Genomic DNA, 26,730 nt, shown 5'->3' on the forward strand with positions numbered 1-26,730 from the left:
CTCTGTTGTTCTCGCCCCTCCCAGAGTCCCCATCTTTTGTGGCAACAACTAACTAGTCCTTCACTCTGTGTTGGTCTTTGAAGAACCTTACGCTGGCTTTCCCAAGCCCACAGATCCAGATTTCTAGATCAGAAATGAAAATGCAGAGAACGCTTGTTGAGCGTTTACTTTGTGCCAGTCAGCAGGCTAACAGATTTCTATGCGTGATCTCATTTGATCCCTGTTGGTCAGTCAATATGGTTATTATCCCCAGTTTATTGGGAAACTGAAGTTTAGAGATTCAGCAACTTGCCCAAGGTGACACAGCTAGTAAGAATTAAAAGAGGTCAGAGCCTGTGGAGAGCGGACTTGTGGTTGGGGGGTTTGAGGGCGTGGTGGTGGGGAAGGAGTATTGGCAGTCTGGGATCGGCAGATGCCGAACTATTGTATGTGGAATGGACAGACAGCAGAGTCCTACTGTGTAGCACAGGGAACTGTATCCAGTATCCTGTGATGGACCGTAACGGAAGATGTGTGTATGCATGGCTGGGTCGCCTTGCTGTGCAGAAGTGGGCACAGCACTGTGAATCAACTATGCTTCGATAAAATTAAATTGAAACAAAAAAAAGTCAGAGCCAAGTGGGCCTCTAACCCTTTGCAGGTCACCGTGCTCTGCTGTCTCGACAGCAGTGAGGAGGCCCTGTTCTCAGGAGGAGACAGAAGAAACCTCATTTCCCCTTCCAGTTAAGTCCTCTCAAACATCACAGAGATGGGAGTTAGTACCATGGAAAGAAAAGAACCTGGGCCTCTGTGTCTGACAAGCCTGGTTTGAGTCTCGGGGTCACCCCTGATCAGGACTTCAGAAAGTGGCTTCATCTCCCAGAATCCCAGCTTCACTGGAAAAATGAAAATTAAAAATATACCTAACATACACGGGGACGATATAAGGTTAGCCTGAGGAGATCAAAAGGTGGTGTATCGGCTAGGGCCTCCTCAGTGACTGAAAGTGCTGTGGTGTCAGACAGATGGACCTAAATCAGTTTCTATGTACACACTTCCACCCACCACTCCTGCCCGTGCTCCCCATCAAATCTTGGAAGGCAAAACCTAAACAGAGAAAGGCATACTGAAAAAGATATGCTACCAGAAAGAGGACAGGACAAAAGCGGGGCTTTAGTGGGTGCTCAAGTACCTGTACACACTTGATGGAACTCTAGATCCTGACCACCCAAGTGTGGTCTGAGGACCAGCAGTTACGGCATCATCATCATCACCTGGGAGCTTGTTAGAAATGCAGGCTCTCAGGCCCCACCCCAGACCTACAGAAGCAGAAACTGCATTTTAACAAGAGCTCCAGGTGACAACACTTAAGTGGGGAATATTATACATTGTATCTCAGAGGCTGGTCTATCCAATCAAGGCACAGCTTGAAATGTATGAGCAGGAAGTTGTAGAAAAGAGTCAACAATGAACTATAAAATATAAGTGAAGCTTAAAAATACTCTAGGCCTAAGCTAATGTCTGTATGCCAAGCAAAAAACGACAAACCTTGGTATCATTTCAGAACTGCACACTGGTTAATAGATGTCAGTACAAACTGCGGGGTGGGGGGTGGGGGTGGGGGTGGGGGCAGCCCTCCCTAAAACAAAAAAACCAGCAAAGCTTCCTCAGCAATGAAGTAAGAGACTATCTGCTCTCCCGACCTCCTAGGGTTAAATCCGAGAGTACAGAGACAACACCTAAACTGTAAAAAGCTATGTACACAAATAATAATAATAATCAATATAATAATAATAATTATTATAATAATAATCAAAGATAATTCTCTTTGAACTCAGTTGCCTTAAGATCATATTATGGGCATCACAGAAGTGAAGTGGGCAAAGCAATCTCCCATGACAAGTATAAATAATAGGATGAGAGAGAGAGAAGGAATTAGCCTTCCTGGAGTTGAGAGCACAGCAGTTGGCCTATGACTCATAATAAGTACAGGAGGAAAAAGAGTAACCCAGTAAGAGGGAAACTAACAATGAGCTGTGTGTCAGGAAAAGGTGCCCCTCCGTGAGTTCCACTCACACACGAGTGAGCCATGCGTGACACTCACCCAGCAGGGCAGCCACCATGCCCACCAGCCCCGTGCCAGCACCCAGCTCCACGGCAGAGCAGCCCCTGAGCTCCACAGCTCCCATCTCCAGATACGTGGCCAGAATGACAGCCTGAGTCAAAACACAGCATGACAATTTAGGTAAACAAGCGCTTCAGGGCCTGAAGGGTTTCAAGCAGGCTACAAGCTCCAAGAAGACATCACATACTCCCCTCCCACCGCAAGGTTCAATTCCCAGTGTAACAGCACACACAGGAACTCAGCTGCTGCTGGGAGGTCACCTGGAGCAAGCACAGACACCGAGTTCCCCAGCACAGCTGCCCCAGGCCCCAACAGAGGCCCTTACGGGGACAGCAGTGGTCAGGGACACTGACCACCCAGGACAGGGTTCTGCTGAATCTGGGAAGACTAATTTCTTACTGTGTCACAGCATTTTTACACTCGAGGTTTATAAAATCACTCTGGTAGAGCTGACATGAACAGTCTCTGTGATTCTGCTTAAAGGAATGTCCAGTTCCTAAACCAAGTTCAAATCAGCAAGGCCACAACCAAAATGAAAAAGCAGAGCAGCGCCAAGGCTCCTGGAGTTTCCTCCCTCTCTCCTCCTCTCCTGCGTCCCTAACGCTCATCACCCCAGAGGAGCTGGGCATCAAAAGTAAGTTTTAGCCAAAGGTTTGGACTTGATGTGTGAGTTAGCATTTGCATATAACTCTATAAATCACTGTATACTGTTAACGTAATTTTAAAATATAATTTGTTCTTCATAGCCACATACTATTAGCATACTTAGCAATTCCTCTTCTTGGTGAGAATGTAGGAGATTCACCCATTCCTCACTGTTATGTATCTTTATTACTCTTTCTGAGAAAACTTTTCTTGTAGCTACCCTGGACTAGATTCCTAGAAATGATATTACTGGGTTATGATATATGAAGACTTTTATTCCTAAGTGTTTCTCTAACACCCCTAATACAATATTTAGATTGTAAAATTGCATCTACACCAATCATTCATCCAACATTCACTGAGCTCCCACTGAATCCCAGGTGTGGCTAGATGCTTAGGGCAAGTCTCTGTCACAAGCAGCTGAAAGAACAGTGCTGGGAGAGAAAAAAGTAAAGCAGCAATTATAGTATCATTTTTGATCATTACAACTGTGGAAAACTTAAAGAAAACACATAATCTTCAGTTTTGGTTTTGTCAGTTTACAATATCCTTTGCGCAGTGTTAAACTTAAAAACTAACTGAATAATTGTCCAAAGCAGCTAGGGGCCCCAGCTTTCCTTCCAGCCCTCCCTCTTCCCTGCTGGGTAAATTACTGGTAAGTCATTTAATTTCTTTCAGTTTTCTTTACTCACCCTTAAAATGCAATCTATTTGGTGGGGAAGGATCAGGGAAGTGATTCTAATGGGTAGGAGTTTTTTTTTTGGAAGGGGTGGAGTGATGCAATGTTTCAAAATTGAGCAGTACCACTCTGTGAACTTACTTTAAAAAAAAACACACACACACACTTTAAATAGGTGAAATGTACGGTATATGAATTACAACCCAATAAAGCCGTTACTTTTAAAAAATAAAGACCAGTCTTACAATCAATTGCTGATGCCTTCAGAGGCCCCCCGGGCTTACTTACCGCGTCCCAAACTACCGCTGAGACTCCCAGTTGTTTCCAGTCTTGCCGGATCTGTATCGTGTGGTTTGCCAAGGAGAAGGTGGCAAGAGGCTTGTGAAATCTCTGCAGCCCCATTTCCGCGGTCTCCTCATAGGGCACCAGGGCCATCTCGCCCGCGCCCAGCTCTCTGCTCGCTCAAAGCTGTGAGGCAAAAGAATCCTGAGTGAGGTTCTAGCCAGAAAATGCATTATCTCTTTAGAAGCTCCAAATGCTTCTTAAGGCCGTTTTACAAGTTCAAAAGCAGAAACGGGGTTGCGGAAAGCCTCTGTCTAATTCCTTTTGCCTGGCTCTCCTGGGAAGTGAGATGTCGCTGGGAATTCATGCCAAAGGTGCGGGATGGCTATGCACTCAGCTGTAACCACTCAGTGAATTCGCAGCGGGGTAAGAGTGAGCGAGGCGGCGGTGACAGCCCGGGGCCGCGGAGAAAGTACCGCTTCCTAAACTGCCCGGGCCTGCGTGGACTGCGGCGGCAACCCGCTGCGGTCTGCAGGGCATTTTTTCGTGTTTTGTTCTTCCCTCACTCCCTCTAAATCGGTGCGTTCAATTGCGACCACCACGGACTCGAACCTGAACTTAAACTGGGTGTTAACGATGATTTTCCTGCTTTAGGACACCAGCTAGAGATACACGGTCGACGCAGTTCCATTTTCTGGAGACTGAAAGTTAAAGACACTCGTGGATTCCGAGTCGCTCGCGGGTAGCGAGGCCCCGGGTCCGCGTGGACTCAGGCACCCGCGGCTCGGAGGCCTCCCCAGAGTCGCCCAACCTGCCCCCCCGCCCGCCCCACTGAAGGGCCGACAGGTACGCACGTCCTTCCCGCGGGCTCCGGAGCTGCGGGAACAGGCGAGGTAGGGGCGGGAGCTTGGAGAGGAGCCCCCCTCCAGCGGCGCTGGCCCGCCACACCCTAAGGCCCACGGCGCCGCCTCGCCTCCACTTACGGCTCCGGAGGCGGCCCCCTCCTGGTGCACGCGACGCTTTCCCCGCCCCCAGGTCGACGGCGGAAAAATCCGCCTTAAAGGGCCAGAGAGCCGGTAGACCGGCGTGCGGCCGGGCGGAGGCGGGCGGAGGTGGTCGGTCCGCGCTAGGGCCACGCGTTTCCGGTCCCCCGCCTTCCCAGGACAAGTGCTCCCCGAGTACCGGCGGCGCGGAGTGGCGGGTGTGGGCCAGGGGCCCGGAGCGGGGATGCCGCGGCGGGGCGGAGGCGGTGCTCCCTCCGCGTAGGTCCCCAAGGTATTTGGGCCCCCAAGTCAGTTTCTCGGGCTGCCAAGGGCAGAACTGGCCGGGAGAGCTAGGTGCGGAGGCGCGGGGGGGTGGGGGGGGTGCGCGGAGGCCGTGGGTGCCAGGGCGACCGGGAACCCGGAAGCCACCCGCCTGGCGCTGGACAGGCGCTGGGTCCACTTGTATGTGTGCTCGTTCTCGCGCGCGCGCCTTTTTTGGGTGTGTTTTTCAATGTGTGTGCTTGCTTGTTTTTAGTTTTAACGGTGGTCAGTTAGGAGGTATAGGAGAAAATTCGCTCCAAAGAACACGTGGTCACACCCATCCGTATTCGTGTCACTAAAGTGAAGTCCGAATTGGTGTAACCGCGCGCTCCGCGCCAATAGAGTGGGAAACGTGACCAAGCCCTTCGCGGAGCCAGCCCGTGGCTCCCGGGACTGGATTGTTACACGGGGCGGGGCACGCTGTCGGCCCCAGTCACAGACTCGGTCTCCCTCCTCCCGGGGCAGAAGGTTAGCGCACCTTCCCTGGGGGCACCTGTTTTTGAGGTGAGAGCTGCTGAGAGTGTGGCATCTGGCCGCAGGCCCCTGGGAAGCGCGCGGCTGGAGTGAACATCCAAGAATGTGACCGCGCTGGGGGACGGGGCAGGGGCGCATCCTTCTCCCGGGAAGGTTTCTTTTTCCTCTCGGACCTTAACCCCCGACCCCACCGGCCGCCGCTCTCATGGCGGTTCTCAGCTCCGCCTGCACGTTAGGATGAACTGGCGCGCTTTTCAACTCCGCAGAGCTGGACGCCGCCACCGGAAAGGCTCAGCTGGTGCGCGGTGGGGCCGGAGAATTACTGTTTTTCAGAGCTTCCCGGGTGATTCCCGCCGCCAGCCACCGGTAAGAGGCTCAGGCCAGGCCTAGACCACCCCCTCTCCTCGCCTCTCGCTTCCCGCTGGGGGCGTGCCCCGCTCTCTGTCCAGGTCTTAGAAGGCTGGGACGTGGGGCTGCAAAGATGGCTTGAAGTGAACTTTGAAGGTCACCAGTGAAGGTCTTTTACTTTTTTTTTTCTTTCTTTGCTTTGCTCAATTATTCATTTTTAACTTTTTTTTTAATGTATTTTTGAGAGCAGTTTTAAGTTCACAGCAAAATTGGCAGAGATTTGTACAGAGATTTCCCAAACACTCCCTGCCCCATACACAGCCTCCCCCATTCTCAACATCTCCCACCAGAATGGTACATTTATTACAATTGATGAACCTACACTGACACGTTATTAGAACCCAAAGGCCACAGTTTACACATGAGGGTTCACTGTTGGTGTTGTACATCTTATGAGCTTGGACAAATGTAGAAGATATGTATCCACCATTATAGTATACAGAGTAGTTGCACTTCCTAAAAATCCTCGGTCCTCTACACATCCGTCCTTCCTCCATAACCTTTGGTAACCACTGATTTTTTTTTTTTTTAACTCTCCATAGTTTTGCCTTTTCCAGAATGTCATATAGTTAGAATGATACAGTATGTAGCCTTTTCAGATTGGCTTCCTTTGCTTAGTGTGTAAGGTTCTTCCATGTCTTTTCATTGTTTGGTAGTCATTTCTTTTTAGTGCTGAATGACAAACATTCCATTGTATAGATGTAGTACAGTTTATCCATTTACCCACAAAAGGACATCTTGGTTGCTTCCAGGTTTTGGCAATTATGAATAAAGCTGCTGTAAACATTCCTGTACAGGCTTCTTTGTGGACATAAGTTTTTAGCTCCTTTGGGTAGATACCAAGGAGCATCATTGCTGAGTCATATGGTAAGAGTGTGTTTAGTTTTATAAGAAACTGCCAAACTGTCTTCCAAAGTGACTGTATGATTTTGCAGTCCCACCAGAAATGAGAGTTCCTGTTGCTTCACATCCTTACCAGCATTTGGTGTCATCAGTGTTTCGGATTTTGGCTATTCTAATGGGCTTGTAGTGGTACCTCATTGTTGTTTTAATCTGCAGTTCCCTAATGACATATGATGTAGAGCATCTTTTTTTTCAGTTTTATTGAGATGTAATTGATATATAACATTGTATCAGTTTATGGTATACAACATAATGACTTGATATATGTAAATACTGCAAAATGATTACCACAATAAGCTTAGTTAATATCCATCACCTCACATAGTTACAATTTTTTTCCTTGTGATGAGAACTTTTAAGATCTACTCTCTTAGCAAATTTCAAATGTATAAAACAGTATTGTTAACTACAGTTACCATTCTGTACATTATATCCCCAGAACTTATAACTGGAAGTTTGTGCCTTTTGATCACCTACACCCATTTCCCCCACCTCCCATCCTCTGCTTCTGGCCACCACCAATCTGTTCTCTATTTCTATGAGTCTTTTTTTTTTTTTTTTAGATTCCACATTTAAGTGAGATCATATAGTATTTGTCTGTCTGACTTATTTCACTTACCATAATACCCCCAAGGTCATTCATGTTGTCGAAAATGGCAGGATTTCCTTCTTTTTTATGGCTGAATAATACTCCCTGTGGGGGGTGTGTGTGTATACACACACCACATTTTCTTCATTCATCTGATGATGGAACTTAGGTTGCTCCCATGTCTTGGCTGTTGTGAATAATGCTGCATAGAACACGAGAATGCTGGTATCTCTTTAAGACAGTGTTTTCATTTCCTTCAGATATATGTACCCAGAAGTGAGATTGCTGGATTATATGGTAATTCTGTTCTACTTTTTAATTTTTTGAGGAACCTCCATACTGTTTTTCATAGTGGTCGTACCAATTTACATTCCTGCCAACAGTGCACAAGGGTTTCCTTTTCTCCACATTCTCACCAACACTTGCTGTCTCTTATCTTTTTGATAATAGCCATTCAGCAGGTGTAAGATGATATCTCATTGTGGCATTGATTTGCATTCCTGTGATGATTAGTGATGTTGAGCACATTTTCATGTACCTGTTATTTGGACATTTTAAAATATGATTGTTTTCTTATTGTTAAATTTTAAGTGTTCTTTGTATATTTTAGATAACAGTCCTTTATTAGATGTGTCTTTTGCAAATATTTTCTCCCAGTCTGTGGCTTGTCTTCTTATTCTCTTGACAGTTTCTTTCACAGAGCAGAGGTGTTTAACTTTTTTTCACTTCTCATTTTTGTGTCTCATTAGGCTTCCAGCCCTGATTTATTTTATTTATTCTTTTGGCCGCACCACATGGCATGTGGGATCTTAGTTCCCTGACCAGGGATCAAAACCACGCCCCCTGCAGTGGAAGCACAGATTCTTAACCACTGGACTGCCAGGGAAGTCCCCAGAAATGTTTAATTTTAATGGAAGTTCAGCTTATCAATTATTTCTTTCATGGATCATGCCTTTGGTATTATACCTAAAACAGCATCACTTTACTCAAGGTCATCTAGGTTTTCTCCTATGTTATCTTCTAAGAGTTTTATAGTTTTACATTTTAATTTAAGTCTGTGATCCATATCAAGTTAATTTTTGTGAAGGGTATAGGTCTGTGTCTAGATTTATTTTTTGCATGTGAATGTCCAGTTGTTCCAGCACCATTTGTTGAAAAGACTATCTTTTTCTCCCTTGGATTGCCTTTGGCACTTTGTCAAAAATCTCCTGACTGTATTCATATGAGTCAATTCCTGGGCTCTCTATTCTGCTCCATCTATTTGTCTGTTCTTTCACCAATACCACACTGTCTTCATTACTACAGCTTTACAGTAAGTCTGAAGTCAGATGGTGTCAGTCCTCCAACTTTATTCTTCTCCTTCAATATTATTATTCATTTTTTCCTTTTTTATTTTTATTTTTTTGGTCTTCTCTCCCTCTCCTTTTTTCTCTCCTAGTATCTCCTTTCTTTCTTACCTCCTCTACCTCTCTGTGTTGCTTCTCCCTCTCAACTTTCCTTTTTTTAAACCTTCCGTCTCCTTATTTTCTCTTTTCCTCTCTTTGTCCCTTTCCTTTGGGGAGCCATCACTGGGCACAAGAAAAAGGATGTGCTTTGGAGCCAGAGGAACTATGAAAATTTAAATTCTGCCTCTGACAGTTTAATTGGTATGACCTTGAGTAATTACAATTGACCCTTGAACAGCATGGGTTTGTACCATGCCAGTCCACTTATAGTCAGATTTTTTTCAATAGTAAATACTTCAGTACTACGTGACCTGCAGTTTGGTGAACCTGAGAATACAGGGGAACTGCGGATAGGAAGGGCTGGCTATAAGTTATATGCAGATTTTTGATTGCACAGAGGGTCAGCACCCCTAACCCTCTTGTTGCTTAAGGTTACCTGTACTATAAACCTCCCAAGATCCCAGGTTCCTCATCCATAAAGCCTGTCACAGATTGTGCCCCTCCCCCATTCCTTCTCCCTGCTCTCCATGGTTTCTGCTGAAATCATACATAGGTCTTTACGAAACAAAACCAAACCTCCCAACCTCTCCAGCACTCCACTAAACTGACATAGAACATCTACCTCATTATATTTACTTACAGTTTATCTAGAAAGTTGTCATTTGCTTTTCCTTGTTAGTATTAGACAAGAGTGTCCTTTAGCCCCAGCCAGTGTTCTGATTGGTAGCATTTGGCTCAGGGAGCACCAGAAAGAATGTTTAGGAACATATGCAACTCATGTAGACACTTAATGTCTACTTGTTCCGTAAACATTAAGTGCAGCTCTATTTTTTTTTTAATTTATTTATTTTATTTATTTATTTTCGGGTGCGTTGGGTCTTTGTTGCTGGGTGCGGGCTTTCTCTAGTTGTGGCAGGCGGGGGCTACTCTTCGTTGTGGTGCGCGGACTTCTCATTGCGGTGGCTTCTCTTGTTGCGGAGCACGGGCTCTAGGCACACGGGCTTCAGTAGTTGTGGCTCATGGGCTCGGTAGTTGTGGCTCACAGGCTCAGTAGTTGTGGCTCACGGGCTCTAGAGTGCAGGCGCAGTAGTCGTGGCGCATGGGCCCAGTTGCTCCGCGGCATGTAGTATCTTCCCGGACCAGGGCTCGAACCCGTGTCCCCTGCATTGGCAGGCAGATTCTTAACCACTGTGCCACCAGGGAAGCCCTCTATTTTTTTTTTAATGCAGCTCTATTTTTATCAGAATAAACCAAGACAGCCAGTGGTTCCCCGTGAATACTTGCAAATTTTTAATCCTCAAAAACAAATTGGGCATGTGGTAGATTGCATTATTTTTAATACCCAGTCCGCCTTCTACAGACCTGTCCTAGTTGACCCTTCCCAAAGGAGGGATGTCTCCCCACCCTGTTGAAGTCAGGCTTGGCCACATGACTTGCTTTGGCCAATAGAAAGTGGGTGCCACCTATGAGGCACAGCAGGATTGCGCCTTTTCCCTTTGCTAAAGACCTGCAGGCCCCAGATGGGGGCGCTCCGTAACCCCATCCCAGGTGGAGCAGAACCACAAACGACCTGTAAAATATGGGAGCCACGAGTGAGAAATAAACCTTTGTTGAGCAAACCACTGAGACTGGGGTTTGTTATGTAGTATAACTCAGCAGAAGCTGTCAGAACACAGGTGTGAAAGGGACGGAAATTTCAAAACAGGTAGGAGCTTTTAGTGTGGGTGGCTTTAGTTTCAGTAAAGTCATCCTTTTTTGGAGCTCCGCCTAGCTCATGATGACACCTTAATTGCCCCACACCTGTCCCCCTCCCCCTTGTCAGCATCACCTGAAACTACTGACCGCCTTTATCCAACTGTGATTCTAAGGCTTGAAGACTGTTTTCCTACTTAGGACAGTCTTGTGGGAGATGTGCAAAAGGTAGACTCACTTTGGATTATCTGTAAATCCACAACGTGGCTCAATCATAATATAACAATCTGTAAATCTATGTGCTTTTTCTTTATAGCATTCGGGACTGGGCTTCATTCCCTGATCCTCTCCTGGACCCAGACAACTGAAACGGACCATGCTTGGGCATCCTCTCCAGCTCCACAGTTCCCCCAGGTACCTGCAGGCTTTTGAACCCTTCTTACCCACTCACCCCTTGCGGGGAGCAGAATTTAGGGTGGGGTAGAATAACTATGCCCAGGGTCTTTTAGTTGATAGCTTTTTATTTTTATCCCTGTGACTACAATTGCCTTTCCCCAATCATATGACACCTCACTAGAGAATAGTGGTAGAAGGGAGCTTATTCTTTTATCCCTCCTGTTTTCTGGAACTAGTCAGTGTACAAGGTCACAGTAAATGCAGCCACCTTGGTACAGTGTGATCCTGCCCTGGGCCACTCGGGCTGGACAGATAATTCCCTCTGCAGAGCGAGAGTTCAGGGTGGCTATTGGACATCTCTTGTTATTATCTCTATTAGCTCAGTATCCATTTCCCGTTTTGTTGGTAGCAGTCCCCTTTTGCTAATGGTCAAGAGCCCAGCTTCTGGGGCCCAAGAGTCCGGGTCAAATCCCAGCTCTGCGTCTTAGCTGCAACTAGCTGTGAGACCTTGGCTAAGACACGTTCACCTGCACCTCAATTTCCCCAGCTATAAAAAGGGGATAATGTGCTGATTAAATTAGTAAACAAAGACGGTAAGCTGAGGTTAGAATGAGTTATCTAAAGCACTTAAAACCGTGCCCAGCAAACAGTGAACTTCCTGTAGCGTTTACTCTTACTGTTCTGTGTCTGGGGTGGGACTGACCTCAGCTGTGGCTCTAGGACCAGGCACGTGTCCCAGGTCTGGCCAATGGACATTTCCTTCCATCTGGCCATGAGTGGGTCAGAAGTGGGCATGTGACTAACGCTGGGCTTACCCGCAGCCCATCCTGAGATTTGCTGGGACTCTCGGAGAACCAGAGTTCCTGTTAGTCATCTGGTCCCAAGAGGGCTGAGCCAGCAGAGACTGGAGCCAGCACAGGTACCAGTGGAGGGAGAGGTGCCTCCTGTGGTGCCGTGTGACCACCTGGATCCAGTGGGCCAGGAATTGTTTGTTATGTGAGCCGCTAAATTCCCTAATTACCTTAAGCCAGTTTGAACTGCTTTTTTCTTTTTGGTCCCCTGAAGAAGAAAAACAATCCTGATACTTTCAGTCTGGGCTGGTTCCGTGAACAAAAGAGAGTTAAGTCGTGCCCGTGCAGGGCCATCCTCAGTGTGCTGTGTGTGGAGAAGCCAGGTTTCCCGATGGTTCTCCTGTCCTGGGCATGACAGGAGAGCCATCGTGTCTGGTTCCTGGCTGCACTTGGGCTCCCAGGACCTATAGGATGCCGGTGTAACCTGAGAATAAGTTTCCCTTTTTCACTTTAGCTGGTATATTTTCTGTTGTGTGTTTTTAGGAAGTAATGTAAACAGAATATAAACGTTCTATAAGGTCCTCATATATAATAACTTGCTGTCGTATTTGCCAAGCAACAACTGTGATCCTAATATTTAAATGAACTTGTGTTTGAAAGACAAAAATGTCCTCTCTACACTCACAGTCAGCAGGTGACTTGAGTCCACACACACCTTGATAAATGTTCACGAAGGAGAAGCGTGATCTCTGGCTGCACCTTTCTTGTCCATCCTACGATGAAAAGGTGTCCCCTCCCCACCTGGCCCTAAGAATTCTGTCCCCTCTCCAGTTCTGGGGAGGCTTGCTCCCCAACTTGTTCCACCAACGGCCTGTCCTTTTTGCCTTCAAACAAGTCCAAGAGTCCCCTGTTACCTAAAAATTCAAGATTATAAGAGCGACGCAGGTTTGCCCTTGCCCTTGGCTGCTCTCTGCGCCCAGCCGACATGTTCTGTTCTCTCTGAGCGACTCTGGCCAACGCCAGGTCTTGCCTCTCTCCTGGACACCAGACTTCTCTGGGCATTGGACTTAAAGAGGCCTTTCTGTCTGGGCCACCAGGGCACCAGTCTCTGGTCTCGCCCCTTTCCCACCACCTCCACTCAGCCACCAGGCTCCCCCAGGCTGCTGCAGCTTCTCAGAAAGCTGGCCTTTCTTTCTTCCTATGCTCTTGCCTGCTTAGCAGCTTTACTGCAACTTTGGGTTCAGTTTATTCGAAAGTACCACTTGTGCACAAGGCCAGTGTTCTGCTCCGCAGCACGGCGGGGCAGGGGAAGGGTGGGGTGTTGGGGTTGCAGGACGTGGACTCAAGTCCCAGTTCCACTAGTCCCCAGTCACGGGACCTTGGGCAAGTCACTCCTGTGCCTTGCGCTTCGGTTTCCTCATCTGTAAATGGGGTTGATGACAATACCCACCTCACAGGGTTGCTGTGGGCACCAAAGGAGGAGATGTATGGAAGAGCTCGCTGAACACTGCAATGCATATTATTGAGTATCCTTAGAGCTAAGAATTAAGAAAACAGGCTTGGAGTCAAAGGTCTGGATTTAACTCCTGTGTCCTTTCTAGCTGTATGACCTTGACCAATGAATTAGCATTTTTGTGCCTCATTTTCCTCATCTGCAAAATGGGCATCTTACCATGACCCTGCCCACTTGATATGAGGAGGAAGGTGGTTACCCCATGCTCAGGGCTTAGACCAGTACTTTGCACACAGGAAGCATTTACTGTCTTTGCTATTACCTATTTCCTCACTGTTGTCCCCTCCCAGAGAGGGGAAGGAACACTGCTCGCTGGCCTGGCTCTTGGGGGCACTGAGGCTGAGGAAGGCTGGAGGAAGGAGGTTTCCACAACATGCCAGGCCAGGAACACCCGTCTCCTTCAGTGATTGTGGTGATTTCTTCAAGGGGCTTTTAGCTCTAGGTAAATAAATATGGTAACATTCAGCAATGATGGAAACAAAGTATCTAGAAAGGAAGAAGCAGAACCCACTGGCTACTGGTATCAATTGGAATGAATCAACTGGGTCAAACTGGAATCAAAGCAACTGGAATGAGGGACCTCCCTGGTGGTCCAGTGGTAAAGAATCCACCTTCCAGTGCAGGGGATGCAGGTTCAATTCGATCCCTGATCCCTGGTCGGGGAACTAAGATCCCACATGCCGCAGGGCAACTAAGCCTGTGCGCAGCAACTACTGAGCTCACGTGCTCTGAAACCCACGTGCCACAACTAGAGAGAAGCCTGCGTGCTGCAATGAAAGATCCCATGTGCCACAACTAAGACCAGACATAGCCAAATAAATAAAATAAATTAATAAATTAATCATAGGGACTTCCCTTGTGGCACAGTGGTTAAGACTCTGTGCTCCCAACGCAGGGGGCCCGGGTTCGCTCCCTGATCAGGGAACTAGATCCCACATGCCGCAACTAAGAGTTCGATGCCACAACTAAGGACCCTGCCTGCTGCAACCAAGACCTGGTGCAACCAAATAAATAAGTAAATAAATATTTTAAAAATAAATTAATTAATCATAAATTTTAAAAAGCAACTGGAATGAAAAGAACTGAAAATGAAGACAAAAGAATAAAGACAAAGAACTGAAAGGGAATCCAAGATGTGCTGATGAGACAGGTGTCGAGTAAGTTTATAGGCACCATTTTTCCAACAGCATTTGCTCACTTTGTGTCTCTGTGTCACGCTTTGGTAATTCTTGCAATATTTCATACTTTTTCATTATTATTATACTTGTTATAGTGATCTGTGATATTTGATGTTATTATGATAATAGTTTTGGGGCACCATGAACCTCAACCATATAAGACAGCAAACTTAATCCGTAAGTATTGTGTGTGTTCTGACTGCTCCACTGACCAGCCATTCCCCCATCTCTCTCCCTCTCCTGGGGCCTCCCTATTCCCTGAGAAATAACAATATTGAAATTAGGCCAATTAATAACCCTACAGTGGCCTCTAAGTTTTCAAGTTAAAGGAAGAGTCACTGTCTCTCACTTTAAATCAAAGGCTAGAAACAAGCATAGTGAGGAAGGCATGTCAAAAGCTGAGAGAGGGCTTCCCTGGTGGCGCAGTGGTTGAGAATCTGTCTGCCAATGCACGGGACATGGGTTCAAGCCCTGGTCTGGGAAGATCCCACATGCCACGGAGCAACTAGGCCCGTGAGCCACAACTACTGAGCCTGGGCATCTGGAGCCTGTGCTCCGCAACAAGAGAGGCCGCGATAGTGAGAGGCCCGCGCACCGCGATGAAGAGTGGCCCCCGCTGTCCACAACTAGAGAAAGCCCTCGCACAGAAACGAAGACCCAACACAACCAAAAATAAATAAATAAATAAATAAATAAAAATAAAGGAATTCCTTTAAAAAAAAAAAAAAAAAAAGCTGAGAGAGGCCAAGAAGCTAGGCCTCTTGCACCAGTTAGCCAAGTTATGCAGGCACAGGAAAAGTTCTTGAAGGAAATGAAAAGTGCTACTCCAGTGAGCACCTGGGTGGTAAGAAAACGAAACAGCCTTATTGCTGATGTAGAGAAAGTTTGAATGGTCTGGATAGAGGATCAAACCAGCCACAACATTCCTTAAACCAAAGCCTAATCCAGAGCACGGCCCTAACTCTCTTCAATTCTATGAAGGCTGAGAGAGGTGAGGGAGCTGCAGAGGTTGTTCATGAGGTTTAAGGAAAGAAGCCGTCTTCATAACATAAAATTGCCAGGTGAAGCAGCAAGCGCTGATGTAGAAGCTGCAGCAGGTTATCCAGAAGATCTAGCTAAGATAATTAACGAAGGTGGCTACACTAAACCACAGATTTTCTGTGTGTGTGGAACAGCCTTATATTGGAAGAAGATGCCGTCTAGAAGTTTCATATCTAGAGAGAAGTCAATATCTGGCTTCAAAGCTTCAAAGGACAGGCTGACACTCTTGTTAGGGGCTACTGCAGCTGATGACTTGAAGTTGAAGCCAGTGCTCATTTACCATTTCAAAAATCCTAGGGTCCGTAAGAATGATGCTAAATCTACTCTGCCTGTGCACTATAAATGGAGCAACAAAGCCTGGATGACAACACATCTGTTTGCAACACGGTTTACTAAATATTTTAAGCCCACTGTTGAGGCCTACTGCTCAGAAAAGAAGATTCCTTTCAAATTATTATTGCTCATTGACAAAGTACCTGGTCACCCAAGAACTCTGATGGGGATGTACAGTGAGATTAATGTTGTCTTCATGCTTGCTAACATAGCAGCCATTCTGCAGCCCATGGATCAAGGAGTAATTTCAACTTTCAGGTCTTATTTAAGAAATATATTTCATAAGGCTATAGCTGCCAGAGATAGTGATTCCTCTGATGGATCTTGACAAAGTCAATTGAAAACCTTTTGGAAAGCCTTCACCATTCTAGAGGCCATGAAGGACATTAGTGATTCATAGGAAGAGGCCAAGATATCAACATTAGCAGGAGTTTGGAAGAAGTTGATTCCAACCCTCCTGGATGACTGAGGGGTTCAAGACTTCAGTGGAGGAAGTAACCGCAGATGTGGTGGAAATAGCAAGAGAACGAGAATTAGAAGTGCAGCCTGAGGATGATACTGCATTGCTGCAATCTCATGATAAAACTTTAACAGCTGAGGAGTTGCTTCTGATGGATGAGCAAAGAAAGTGATTTCTTGAAGTGGAGTCAACTTCCGGTGAAGATGCTGTGAAGACTGTTGAAATGACAACAAAAGATTTAGGATATTACATGAACTCAGTTGATAAAGCAGTGGTAGGGTTTGAGAGGATTGACTCAAATGTTGAAGTTCTACTGTGGGTAAAATGCCATCAAACAGCACCGCATGCTACAGAGAAATCGTTCATGAAAGGAAGAGTCAATCGATGCGGCAAACATCCCTGTTGTCTTATTTTAAGAAACTGCCACAGTCAGCCCGGCCTTCAGCAACCATCACCCTGATCAGTCAGCAGCCATCAGCACGAGGCAGGACCCTCCACAGGCAAAAGGTTTGCAACTTGCTGAAGGCTCAGATGATGGTTATCATTTTTTTAGCAATAAAGTTTTTTTTTTTTTTTTTTGGCCGCACTATGCACAGCATGCAGGATTTTAGTTCCTGGACCAGGGATCAACGCCGTGCCCCCTGCAGTGGAAGCACGGAGCCCTAACCACTGGCGCACCAGGGAAGTCCAGCAATAAAGTATTTTTAAATTAAGGTATGTACGTTGTTTTTTTAGACATAATGCTATTGCACATCAATAGACTCCAGTGTCATGTAAACATAACTTTTTTTTTTAAATGTTTGTTTACTCTTTTTTTTAAAAGGGAACGCTATTTATTTACTTATTTATTTTGGCTGTGTTGGGTCTTCGTTTCTGTGCAAGGGCTTTCTCTAGTTGCGGCAAGCGGGGGCCACTCATCATCGCAGTGCGTGGGCCTCTCACTGTCGCGGCCTCTCTTGTTGCGGAGCACAGGCTCCAGATGCGCAGGCTCAGTAGTTGTGGCTCACGGGCCTAGTTGCTCCGCGGCATGTGGAATCTTCCCAGACCAGGGCTCGAACCCGTGTCCCCTGCATTGGCAGGCAGATTCTCAACCACTGCGCCACCAGAGAAGCCCTAAACATAACTTTTATACGCACTGGGAAACCAAAAAATTCACGCGAGTTGCTTTATTGCAGTACATGCATACCTTGGAGATATTACGGGTTCAGTGCCAGACCACCGCAGTAAAGCAGATATGAGTCATGCACTGTATACTCTTTAGAGATGAGGAAACCAAGGCCCAGAGTGATTCCAAAGGCCCAGTGGAAGGACTCCAAGGCTAGTCTCACCGGCTTCAAAACCCTTCCCCTCTCTCTTCCTGTCCTTCAGGCCAAGCATAAATGGTTGCCCTGAGAACAGGCAGCCAGGGTCATCTCCCTTAGAGGACCTCAGTCTGGAGTCAGGGCCCCTGGCTGGGCTGGGAAGCCCCTGCCCGCCCTGAACCTGGGCAGGTAGGCATGCTGGGCTCTCCCTGCCAGTAAATTGGCTACCTCTTGTCTGTGGTGCTGGGACTCCACCTTTCCCATCCTCTGGCTGTCCACTCACCCTCCCCGCAGAGTGGAGAACATAGGCAAAGGGAAGTGACACTGACCCCGCACACACCGTGTTTGACCGTCTCTGGTCATCAGCAGTAAGTTTTCCGGAAAAATGGGAGAGCTGTGGGCCAGAACTTTCCCTGAGGGGCTTCCTTGACTCATGGTTTGGTCGGGATGCCACCTGCGGACAAACCTCACTCACACCTACCCCAGGTCATGTTCACTCAGTAGTTCTCCAAGAGATCAGCCATTGAAAAGTCCTTAATAGGAAATGTTTTTAGAAGGAACATATGGAGAATCAAAAGGGGGCTAAATATAAACCTGTATTTGCAGAACTGAAGAAGGAGCACAGAAAAGCTGAACAGAAAGAGCTGGATGGAGAAGCTCTCTCCTAAAACAGGGTTTTTTCAGTGGGTGTGGGTGTGTGTTTTGCTGTATATGTGAATTTCTAGTTGAATTTTTACATTATTTTGCATGTGTATTTCTCTGTACAGAGACCTTACATGTTTACACAGTATGATGTGATATAAATATTTTGCTCAGTTCCATCATTGTAATGCAAAATCTAACAGCAAAACGTAGGTCCTGACTAGGCTCCCGCTGCTGCTTTCCTTTACTCAAATGTCATGGCCTTCTTTGAATAAGCAAATTAGCTGCTGATTGCAAGGCAGCCAGATAAGAGGAGAGTGGGAAAGACAGCCAGTAGTGTCACTTTTCTGGATTTGGCCCTCCTATTATAGTTACCTATAATTAAAAAAAGAAAAAAAATCAGCTTATGAGGCTAAAAATAATTCTGATGCCAATTGCATTATGGAAGTAGCTGAGTGCAGATGCTCTAACTTTCATCAGAATAAACCCATGTGTTTGCATTTTACAGACTTAGAAATGGTCAAATAGAACAGAGATGTTTAAAATAGAAGTTTCAAATTTAAGACATTTTTTAAGTAGTTAAAGCAACTCTAGGAAAAATGTTCTACATCATTAATGCTGAGATAAAAAAGAGGCAAACTGAAGTTAGGGCATAAGCAGGCATGAAAGAAATTCCCATGGTCTAAAAAAGGTGAAGAAAGAATAAACAAGCAGGGACTTGCCTGGTGGTCCAGCGGTTAAGACTCCATGCTTTCTGTGCTTCCACTGCAGAGGGTGTGGGTTTGATCCCTGGTCAGGGAACTATACCACATTCTGCATGGTGTGGCCAGAAAAAAAAAAAACACCAAAATTTATCAAGCAATACCATAAGCAAAATGGTTGGTGGACATTCTCTCATTTAATTTTCATAATATTGCAGGGTAAGGGGATTATTATCTCCTCTTATTAAAAGAAAAATCTCAGTGTCAAAGGTCACACTCTAGCCCATGGCAAGCTTGGGGTCTAGACCTAGTTCAAATCCAGTTGTCTGTCTCCAAAGCTCCTTGCCCTTTCAGATACATCAGCCTTCTCGCTGCACCGCTCCGCGCCCTACACCAAAGTTTTCAAATGAAGTCTATTAGAGGATTTTTCTTCTTTCTTTGGGGAAAGCTATTTCCATGAAAGCATTTGGTGGTAAATTTTACTACAAAGAAATTGTCTCATAATATTTATTTGCATATTGTTTCCTTTATTAGTTCAGTTGAATTTTTACATTATTTTGCATGTGTATTTCTCTGTACAGAGACCTTACATGTTTACACAGTATGATGTGATATAAATATTTTGCTCAGTTCCATCATTGTAATGCAAAATCTAACAGCAAAACGTAGGTCCTGACTAGGCTCCCGCTGCTGCTTTCCTTTACTCAAATGTCATGGCCTTCTTTGAATAAGCAAATTAGCTGCTGATTGCAAGGCAGCCAGATAAGAGGAGAGTGGGAAAGACAGCCAGTAGTGTCACTTTTCTGGATTTGGCCCTCCTAAAATGTTTGCATCAGAGGGCACTGGGCAGTTGACGGGACAGTAATTAAAGTGTCCTTCTACAGCACCCCATAAAAATTGCTGATCTATATAGCCAACTGGACAGTGGCGGAGGAAGTCTAGCTCCCTAAGAATTGTGTAAACAACTCACCTGCTCAGACAGGAGACAACCCACTTTCCCACAAATACCCTAGAGCACTGGACTCCAAAGTGGGGGAGCCCAAAGGGAAATATCACTGAGCAAGAAGGAACGTTGGAACTGCTGGTTCTATAGATCTTTTTAATCTCACCCTTTAAAATGTTAAGTTTCATGTGATAGCTTTATATGTATTTAATACATTAATATTATTGGGCATATATAGACTTCATTAGTTAACAGACATATATTGGAAAGGCACGCTTAAAAATTGTTTGCCAACATGGGTGCCAAACCCAAAAAGCTTGGAGACTCTCTGCCTAGAGGAAGGTGAACGTCAGTGGAGGTGGTGGCAGTGAGAGCCCTCCCCCTAAGTTCCTAAGATCCAAAAGGTAAACCAGAATTGCCCAGGTCGTGGTGCCAGAAGCAAGGTACAATTAGACCTCTCCCTGCTTTTCTTCCTATCAATGAGGATGACACCCTGTGAGATTGCCTGAGAAGCAAGTGGGTTGTGACGGTCACAGAACAGCCTTCTCATTCCCTGAGCAGCCCCAGGTTGTGGCCCCCATGACTCAAAGAGACCAGCCTTCCTCCCAAAGTGATGAGCTCTGCTGGTTAAAGGAGCAAATGGCGAAAGACATTAAAAAGTTCAACATCACTTGTCCTAAAAGAAATGCACATTAAAACTGTTAAGAATACCTTATTCTTCAACCATCAGTTGCATAGATTTAAACAAACGAGTAGTTGGCCAGAGTAGAGAAACAGGTATTCTCTTATATACCAATGGGTGTGTAAATTGGCAAAATCTTTCTGTACGCAATTTGAAAACATTGGCCAAGGGCTTAAAAACTATAGATCTACCCACCCATCAATTTCTCCTCTGGGTTATTTTTTTGAAGGAAATAATCACATTTGTATTGTTACATATAATACATACATAAAAGCTTGTTATTCAACCACTTACTCATTCTACGCACATTTATTGGTGTCTTTTATAAGGCAGACTCTGTGCTAGATGCTGCAACACAGCAAAGAATAAAATAGGGCTCCTGCTCGCCTGGAGGTTACTGATAATCATTGCAGTGTTATTTATTACAGGGAAGAATCAGAAACTAACAAAACGACCAATATTAGTGTTTCTTTTTGCAGTTATGCATTACTATGTAGCCATTATAAATTGTAGAATTCACTGGAAAATATTCACATGAGGTGGTTGAGTGGGAAAAAAGCAGTTAACAAAACTGTGTATATAATATAAGCCTCCTCGTGGCCTTGAGGGCTCAGAGAAAGGCCACAGCTCTGCCTAGCATTTGAGACAGATGTAATTTAGAACAAATAGACTTCTCTTTAGTGAGAAATAAAACTAGACAGAACAAAAAAGCATTGGGAAATATGCCCATCATTTCTTCTTCTTCATGAATGTTTTCTGAGGATGATTCTAGAAGGAACTAGAAATAACAGCACCATTGATAAAAGATTCTGAGAGGCAGTAAGTTACAGCTAAGGAACTACAGCCCAACTGAAAATAAGCACCTCATCCAATAATTTTTAAAAACCTCCAATATAATCAATAAAATGTCCCTAAGAGAAATGGGGTTGCTCATACATTGCTGATATACAGTGCCTTGTTATAAACTTTTGAGAAGGCAATTAGTGATATCTATCAAAGTTCTTAATGTCACTACCATAACATAGCAGTTTCACCTACAGGAGTATACCTATAGGAGTACTTATGCCTGCATTTAAAAATCTGAATAAGGAAATGAAAATTAACCAGCACATGCATAATGGGAGTCCCATTAGGAGAAAAGAGAGAATAGAGGCAGAAAGAATATTTGGAGAAATAATGGCCAAAAATTTCCCAAACTTGATGGAAAAGATCAATCTGCACATCCTAGAAACTCAGCAAACTCCAGTGGGATCAACTCAAAGAGATCCACACTGAAATACACATAGTCAAACTGTCTGAAGCCAAAGATGAAGAGAGAATCTTGAAAGTAGCAAGAGAAAATGACACATCATGTGCAAGAGATCCTTGGTGAGATTAATGGCTGACTTCTCATCTGAAATTATGGAGTCCAGCAGTCAGTGGGATGACATATTTCAAGTGCTGAAACAAAACAGAATTGCACATCCAGCAAAATATCCTTTCAAAATGGAGAAGACATTCAAATAAATTTAAACAAAACCTGAGAGAATTTATCACTAGTAGATCTGCCCTACAAGAAATAATAAAGGGAGTCCTTCAGACTACATGAAAAGGCACTAGACAGTAATTGAATCCACATAAAAAGATAAAGATCTCACCCTTGACCATACTGAGTACCAAGAATATGGAGGAAAAGGCCAGACATACCACACATTTAGGGAAGCTCTACCAAGGACTTTCTACTTCTGCCTTCTAGATCAATAGCATGGTATAGGGAGGAACATTTGGTTTTTCTTACTGGTTCTCACTTCTGGGCTTCCCCTATTTTCTCAGGAATGCATCTACTCACAAAAAAAAAAAAAAGTGAGAGGGATGAAAAACACGAGTAAATACATAGGTGAATATAAATAACAGTATAAATGGGAGTTGTGTGTGTGTGTGTAACTTTTCCTATCTTATTTAAATGACAGCTGCATAAAGCAACAGTTATAAAATTGTATGTTCATGAGCTTATAAAAATGTCATTTATATGACAATAATAATACAAAAGAAGATGGAGCGAACAAAGCTATATTGGAACAAAGTTTCTGTATACTATTGAAATTAAGCTAGTATTAATCCAAACTAGATTGTTTCCAGTTAAGATGTTAATTATAATCCCAAGGACAATCACTGATAAAATAACTGAAAAATATATAGTAAAAGAAATGACAGGGGAATAAAACTGGTACACTAGAAAATATCTAACACAAAAGCAGGCAATAATTGAATAGAGAAATAAACAAAGATATGAACTATATGAAAAACAAATAGTAAACATAGAATAAATGAAATAGAGAATAGAAAAACACAGAAAATCAATGAAACCAAAAATTGCTCTTCAGAAAGATCAAATTGATCAAAAGATCAATTGACGGGGGCTTCCCTGGTGGCGCAGTGGTTGAGAGTCTGCCTGCCAATGCAGGGGACGCGGGTTCTAGCCCTGGTCTGGGAAGATCCCACATGCCGCAGAGCAACTCGGCCTGTGAGCCACAATTGCTGAGCCTGCGCGTCTGGAGCCTGTGCTGGGCAACGAGAGGCCGCGATGGTGAGAGGCCCGCGCACCGCGATGAAGAGTGGCCCCCACTTGCTGCAACTAGAGAAAGCCCTCGCACAGAAACGAGGACCCAACACAGCCATACATACATACATAAATAAAAAGAATGTAAGCAGACAAGAATAGCATTAAAAAAATTAAAAATTAAAAATAAAAAATAAATATTAAATAAAATAAAATTAAAAAAAATAAAATTCAACAATGAACACATACCAGAGATAAGAAAAATGTTATTTGTTAAACTTGGGATTCAAGTCACAATTTCAGGCCAATTGATTTATAAAAAAAAAAAAAAAGATCAATTGACAAACTTTTAGTTAGACTGACCACGAAAAAAAAAAGAGAAGATGCAAATGAAGAATGGGGTATCACCACCAACCTTATAGAAATAAAAAGGATTATAAGGGAATACTATGAATAGCCAACAAACTAGATAACTTAGATGAATTCCTAAGAAGACACAAACTACCTAAACTGACTTAAGAAGAAATAGAAAACCTGAATAAACCTATAACAAGTAAAGACTTTGAATTAGTAATTTTAAAATTTCCCACAAAGAAAATCCCAGGCCCAGATTACTTCACTGATAATTTAAAGAAGAATTAATACCAACCATTCACAAACTCTTTAAAAAAGTGGAATAGGAGGGAATACTTCCTCTTCATTCTATGAGGCCAGAATTACCTTGATACCAAAACCAGACATCTTAAGAAGAGAAAACCACAGATTAATACCCCTCATAAATACAGATGCAAAAATTCTCAATGAAATAAAAGATAAACAATTCCAGAAATGCATAAGAAGAATTACACACTATGACCAAGTGGGATTTATACCAAGAATGCAAAGTTGGTTTAACATCCAAAAATAAATCAACTTAATACACCATATTAATAGAATAAAGGAAAAAAATATGATCCTCTCAATACACACAGAAAAAGCATTTGACAAAATTCAACACCTTTCTGTGATTTCAAAAAAAAAAAAAAAAGAACCAACAAACTAGAATAGAAGGGAAGCTCTTCACCTAATACAGAGCATTTAAGAAAAATCCACAGGTAACACCATACTTAATGGTCAGAGACAATGCTTTCTCCATTAGAGCAAAACAAGGATGTCTGCTCTCACCACTTCTGTTCTATATTGTACTGGAGGTTCCAGTCAAGACAAGAAAAAGAAAAGGCATTCAGATTGAAAAGGAAAACAAAACTATCTCTATTTGCAGATGACATGATCTTGTATATAGAAAATTCTAAAGAATCACACACACACTATTAGAACTAATAAACAAATTCAGCAAGATCGCAGGATACAAAGACATTATACAAAAGACAAATGTATTTCTATACACTATCAATGAACAATCCAAAATGAAATTAAGAAAACTATTGTATTTACAATAGCATCAAAAAGAATAAAATACTTCTGGATAAATTTAACAAAAGTGTAAAATTTGTACACTGAAAACTACAAAATAGTATTTTGTACAAAGCTACAAAATAGTATTAGGAAGAAATTTAAAACTTAGGGAATTCCCTGGTGGTTCAGTGGTTAGGACTCCACTCGGTGCTCTCACTGCCGAGGGCCTGGGGAACTAAAATTCCATGAGCCACAAAGAGCAACCAAAAAAAAGAAATTTAAAACTTAAATAAATGGAAAGACATCCCATGATGGTGGCTCACAAGACAGTATTATTAAAATGGCAGTACTTCTCAAACTGATGTACAGATTCAATGCAATACCTATCAAAAAGCCAAGCTGGACTTTTTGGAGAAATTGGCAAGTTGATTCTAAAATTCAAAAGGAAATGGAAGACACCTGTAATAGCTGAAACAATCTTGAAAAAGAACAAAGTTGGAGGACTCACAATCCTCAATATCAAAACTTACTACAAAGCTAGAGTAATCAAGACTTTGTGGTACTGACACAAAGAGAGAGATATATACCAATGGAATGGAATTGAAATTCCAGAAATGAACACTTATATTTATGGTAAACAGACTGTTGACAAGGGTGCCAAGATAATTGGATGGGCGAATTAATAGTCTTTTCAACAAATGGTGCCAGAACAACTGGATATCCACATGCAAAAGAATGAAGTTGGATCTTTATCTTACAGCATACACAAAGATTAGCTCAAAATAGATCATAGACCAAAATGTAAGAGCTAAAGCTATAAAAATGTTAGAAGAAAACATGGGAATAAATCTTTGTAAACTTGGGTTAGGCAATGCCTTTTTAGATACAGCATCAAAAGCACAAGTAACAAAAGAAAAAAAAGATTTTGGACTTTTTCAGAATTAAAAAGGTTTGTGCTTCAAATGACACCACCAAGAAGTAAAAAGACAATCCATAGGAGAAAATATTTGCAAATCATTTGTGATAAGAAAATTGTATTCAAAATATATCAAGAGCACTTACAATTTAACAATGAAAAAGATAACCCAATTTAAAAATGTGCAAAGGATTTAAATAGATATTTGTCCAAAGATATACAAATGGCCAATAAGCACAAGAAACTATGCTCAGTATAATTGATCATTAGGGAATTGCAAATCAAAACCATAATATGATGCCATTTCATATCCACTAGGATAGCTATAACAAAAATACAATAACAAGAGTTGGAGAGATGTGGAGAAACTGGAATCCTCATAAGTTGCTGTAGGAATGTAAAATGGTGCAGCCACTTTGGAAGACAGTTTGGTCGTTCCTCAAAATATTAAATATAGAGTTACTATATGACTCATCATTCCACTCCTAGGTATATACCCAAGAGAAATGAAAACATATATCTACACAAAACTTGTACACAAATATTTATAATAGCATTATCAATAATAGCCAAAAGGTGGAAACAACTCAGATGTCCATCAACTGGTGAATAGATAAAGAAAATGTGGTATATCTGTACAATGGAATATTATTCGACCATAAAAAAAGAATGAAATACTGATACATGTTACAACATGGATGAGCCTTGAAAACATGCTTAGTGAAAGAAGCCAGCCCCAAAAGACAGTAAGAATGTATGTATATGTGACTGCATGTATTGTATGATACTATTTACAGTTGACCCTTGAACAACAGGGGTTTAAACTGTGTGGGTCCACTTATACATGGATTTTTTTCAATAAATTCGTACTACAGTAATACACAATTTGCAATTGATTGAATCCAAGGTTGCGGAAACTTGGATATAGGGAGGGCTGGCTGCAAAGTTATACATGGATTTTCTACTGCAAGGAACGTAGGTGTCCCCAACGCCCATGTTGTTCAAGAGTCAGCTGTATATGAAAGGACCAGAACAGGCAAATCTATAGAGACAGAAAATAGAATAGTGGCTTCTTAGAGCTGGGGAGGGTGGGGAATTGGGAGTTATTGCTAATGGGTATGGGCTTTCTTTGGGTGATGATGAAAATATTCTAAAGTTAGGTTGTAGTAATGATTGCGCAATTCTTTGAACATACTAAAAACTACTGAGTTGTACACTTTAATTGGGTAAATTTTATAGTATGTGAATTATATCTCAAGAAAGCTGTTTTTAAAAAGTGAGTTTGCCTTTAAAGCTAATAATTAAGCAAATTAATGTATTAGTGTAATTTTAGGACAATGTGATCATTTCCTTATGAATTTTATGGATGTTGTA

At 43.3% G+C, this 26,730-nt stretch overlaps 2 protein-coding genes across 15 annotated transcripts in view; one reads left to right on the top strand and one right to left on the bottom strand.

Moving 5' to 3' along the window:
- METTL21A (methyltransferase 21A, HSPA lysine) overlaps positions 1 to 4,733 on the bottom strand; it is a 55,961-nt gene extending 51,228 nt beyond the window's left edge. For 4 of the 5 annotated variants that reach the window (XR_009009104.1, XM_057551744.1, XM_007167030.3 and 1 more), the window contains exons 1-3: positions 4,565 to 4,733; positions 3,717 to 3,896; positions 2,084 to 2,195 (exon numbers count right to left, since the gene is read on the bottom strand). Coding sequence is in view for 4 of the 5 variants with exons in the window: in XM_057551744.1 (XP_057407727.1) it covers positions 2,084 to 2,195; positions 3,717 to 3,863 (259 nt within the window). In the remaining variant the exon portion in view is untranslated. Of the gene's footprint in view, positions 1 to 2,083; positions 2,196 to 3,716; positions 3,897 to 4,322; positions 4,463 to 4,564 lie in introns of those variants that run through there. The other variant, XM_057551743.1, reaches the window with a different exon arrangement.
- Positions 4,734 to 4,806: 73 nt separating this feature from the next.
- The window catches only part of LOC114235717 (cyclin-Y-like protein 1), a 121,168-nt gene continuing 99,244 nt past the window's right edge, over positions 4,807 to 26,730 (top strand). For 2 of the 10 annotated variants that reach the window (XM_057551726.1, XM_057551731.1), the window contains exons 1-3: positions 4,814 to 4,985; positions 5,755 to 5,854; positions 10,842 to 10,939. In XM_057551726.1, coding sequence (XP_057407709.1) covers positions 10,902 to 10,939 — 38 coding nt within the window. In that variant the 5' untranslated portion in view covers positions 4,814 to 4,985; positions 5,755 to 5,854; positions 10,842 to 10,901. Of the gene's footprint in view, positions 4,986 to 5,754; positions 5,855 to 10,841; positions 10,940 to 26,730 lie in introns of all 10 variants that reach the window. The other 8 variants (XM_057551725.1, XM_057551732.1, XM_057551733.1 and 5 more) reach the window with 6 other exon arrangements.

Source organism: Balaenoptera acutorostrata, chromosome 8 (assembly GCF_949987535.1).
Source record: "Balaenoptera acutorostrata chromosome 8, mBalAcu1.1, whole genome shotgun sequence".
NCBI lineage: Eukaryota > Metazoa > Chordata > Mammalia > Artiodactyla > Balaenopteridae > Balaenoptera > Balaenoptera acutorostrata.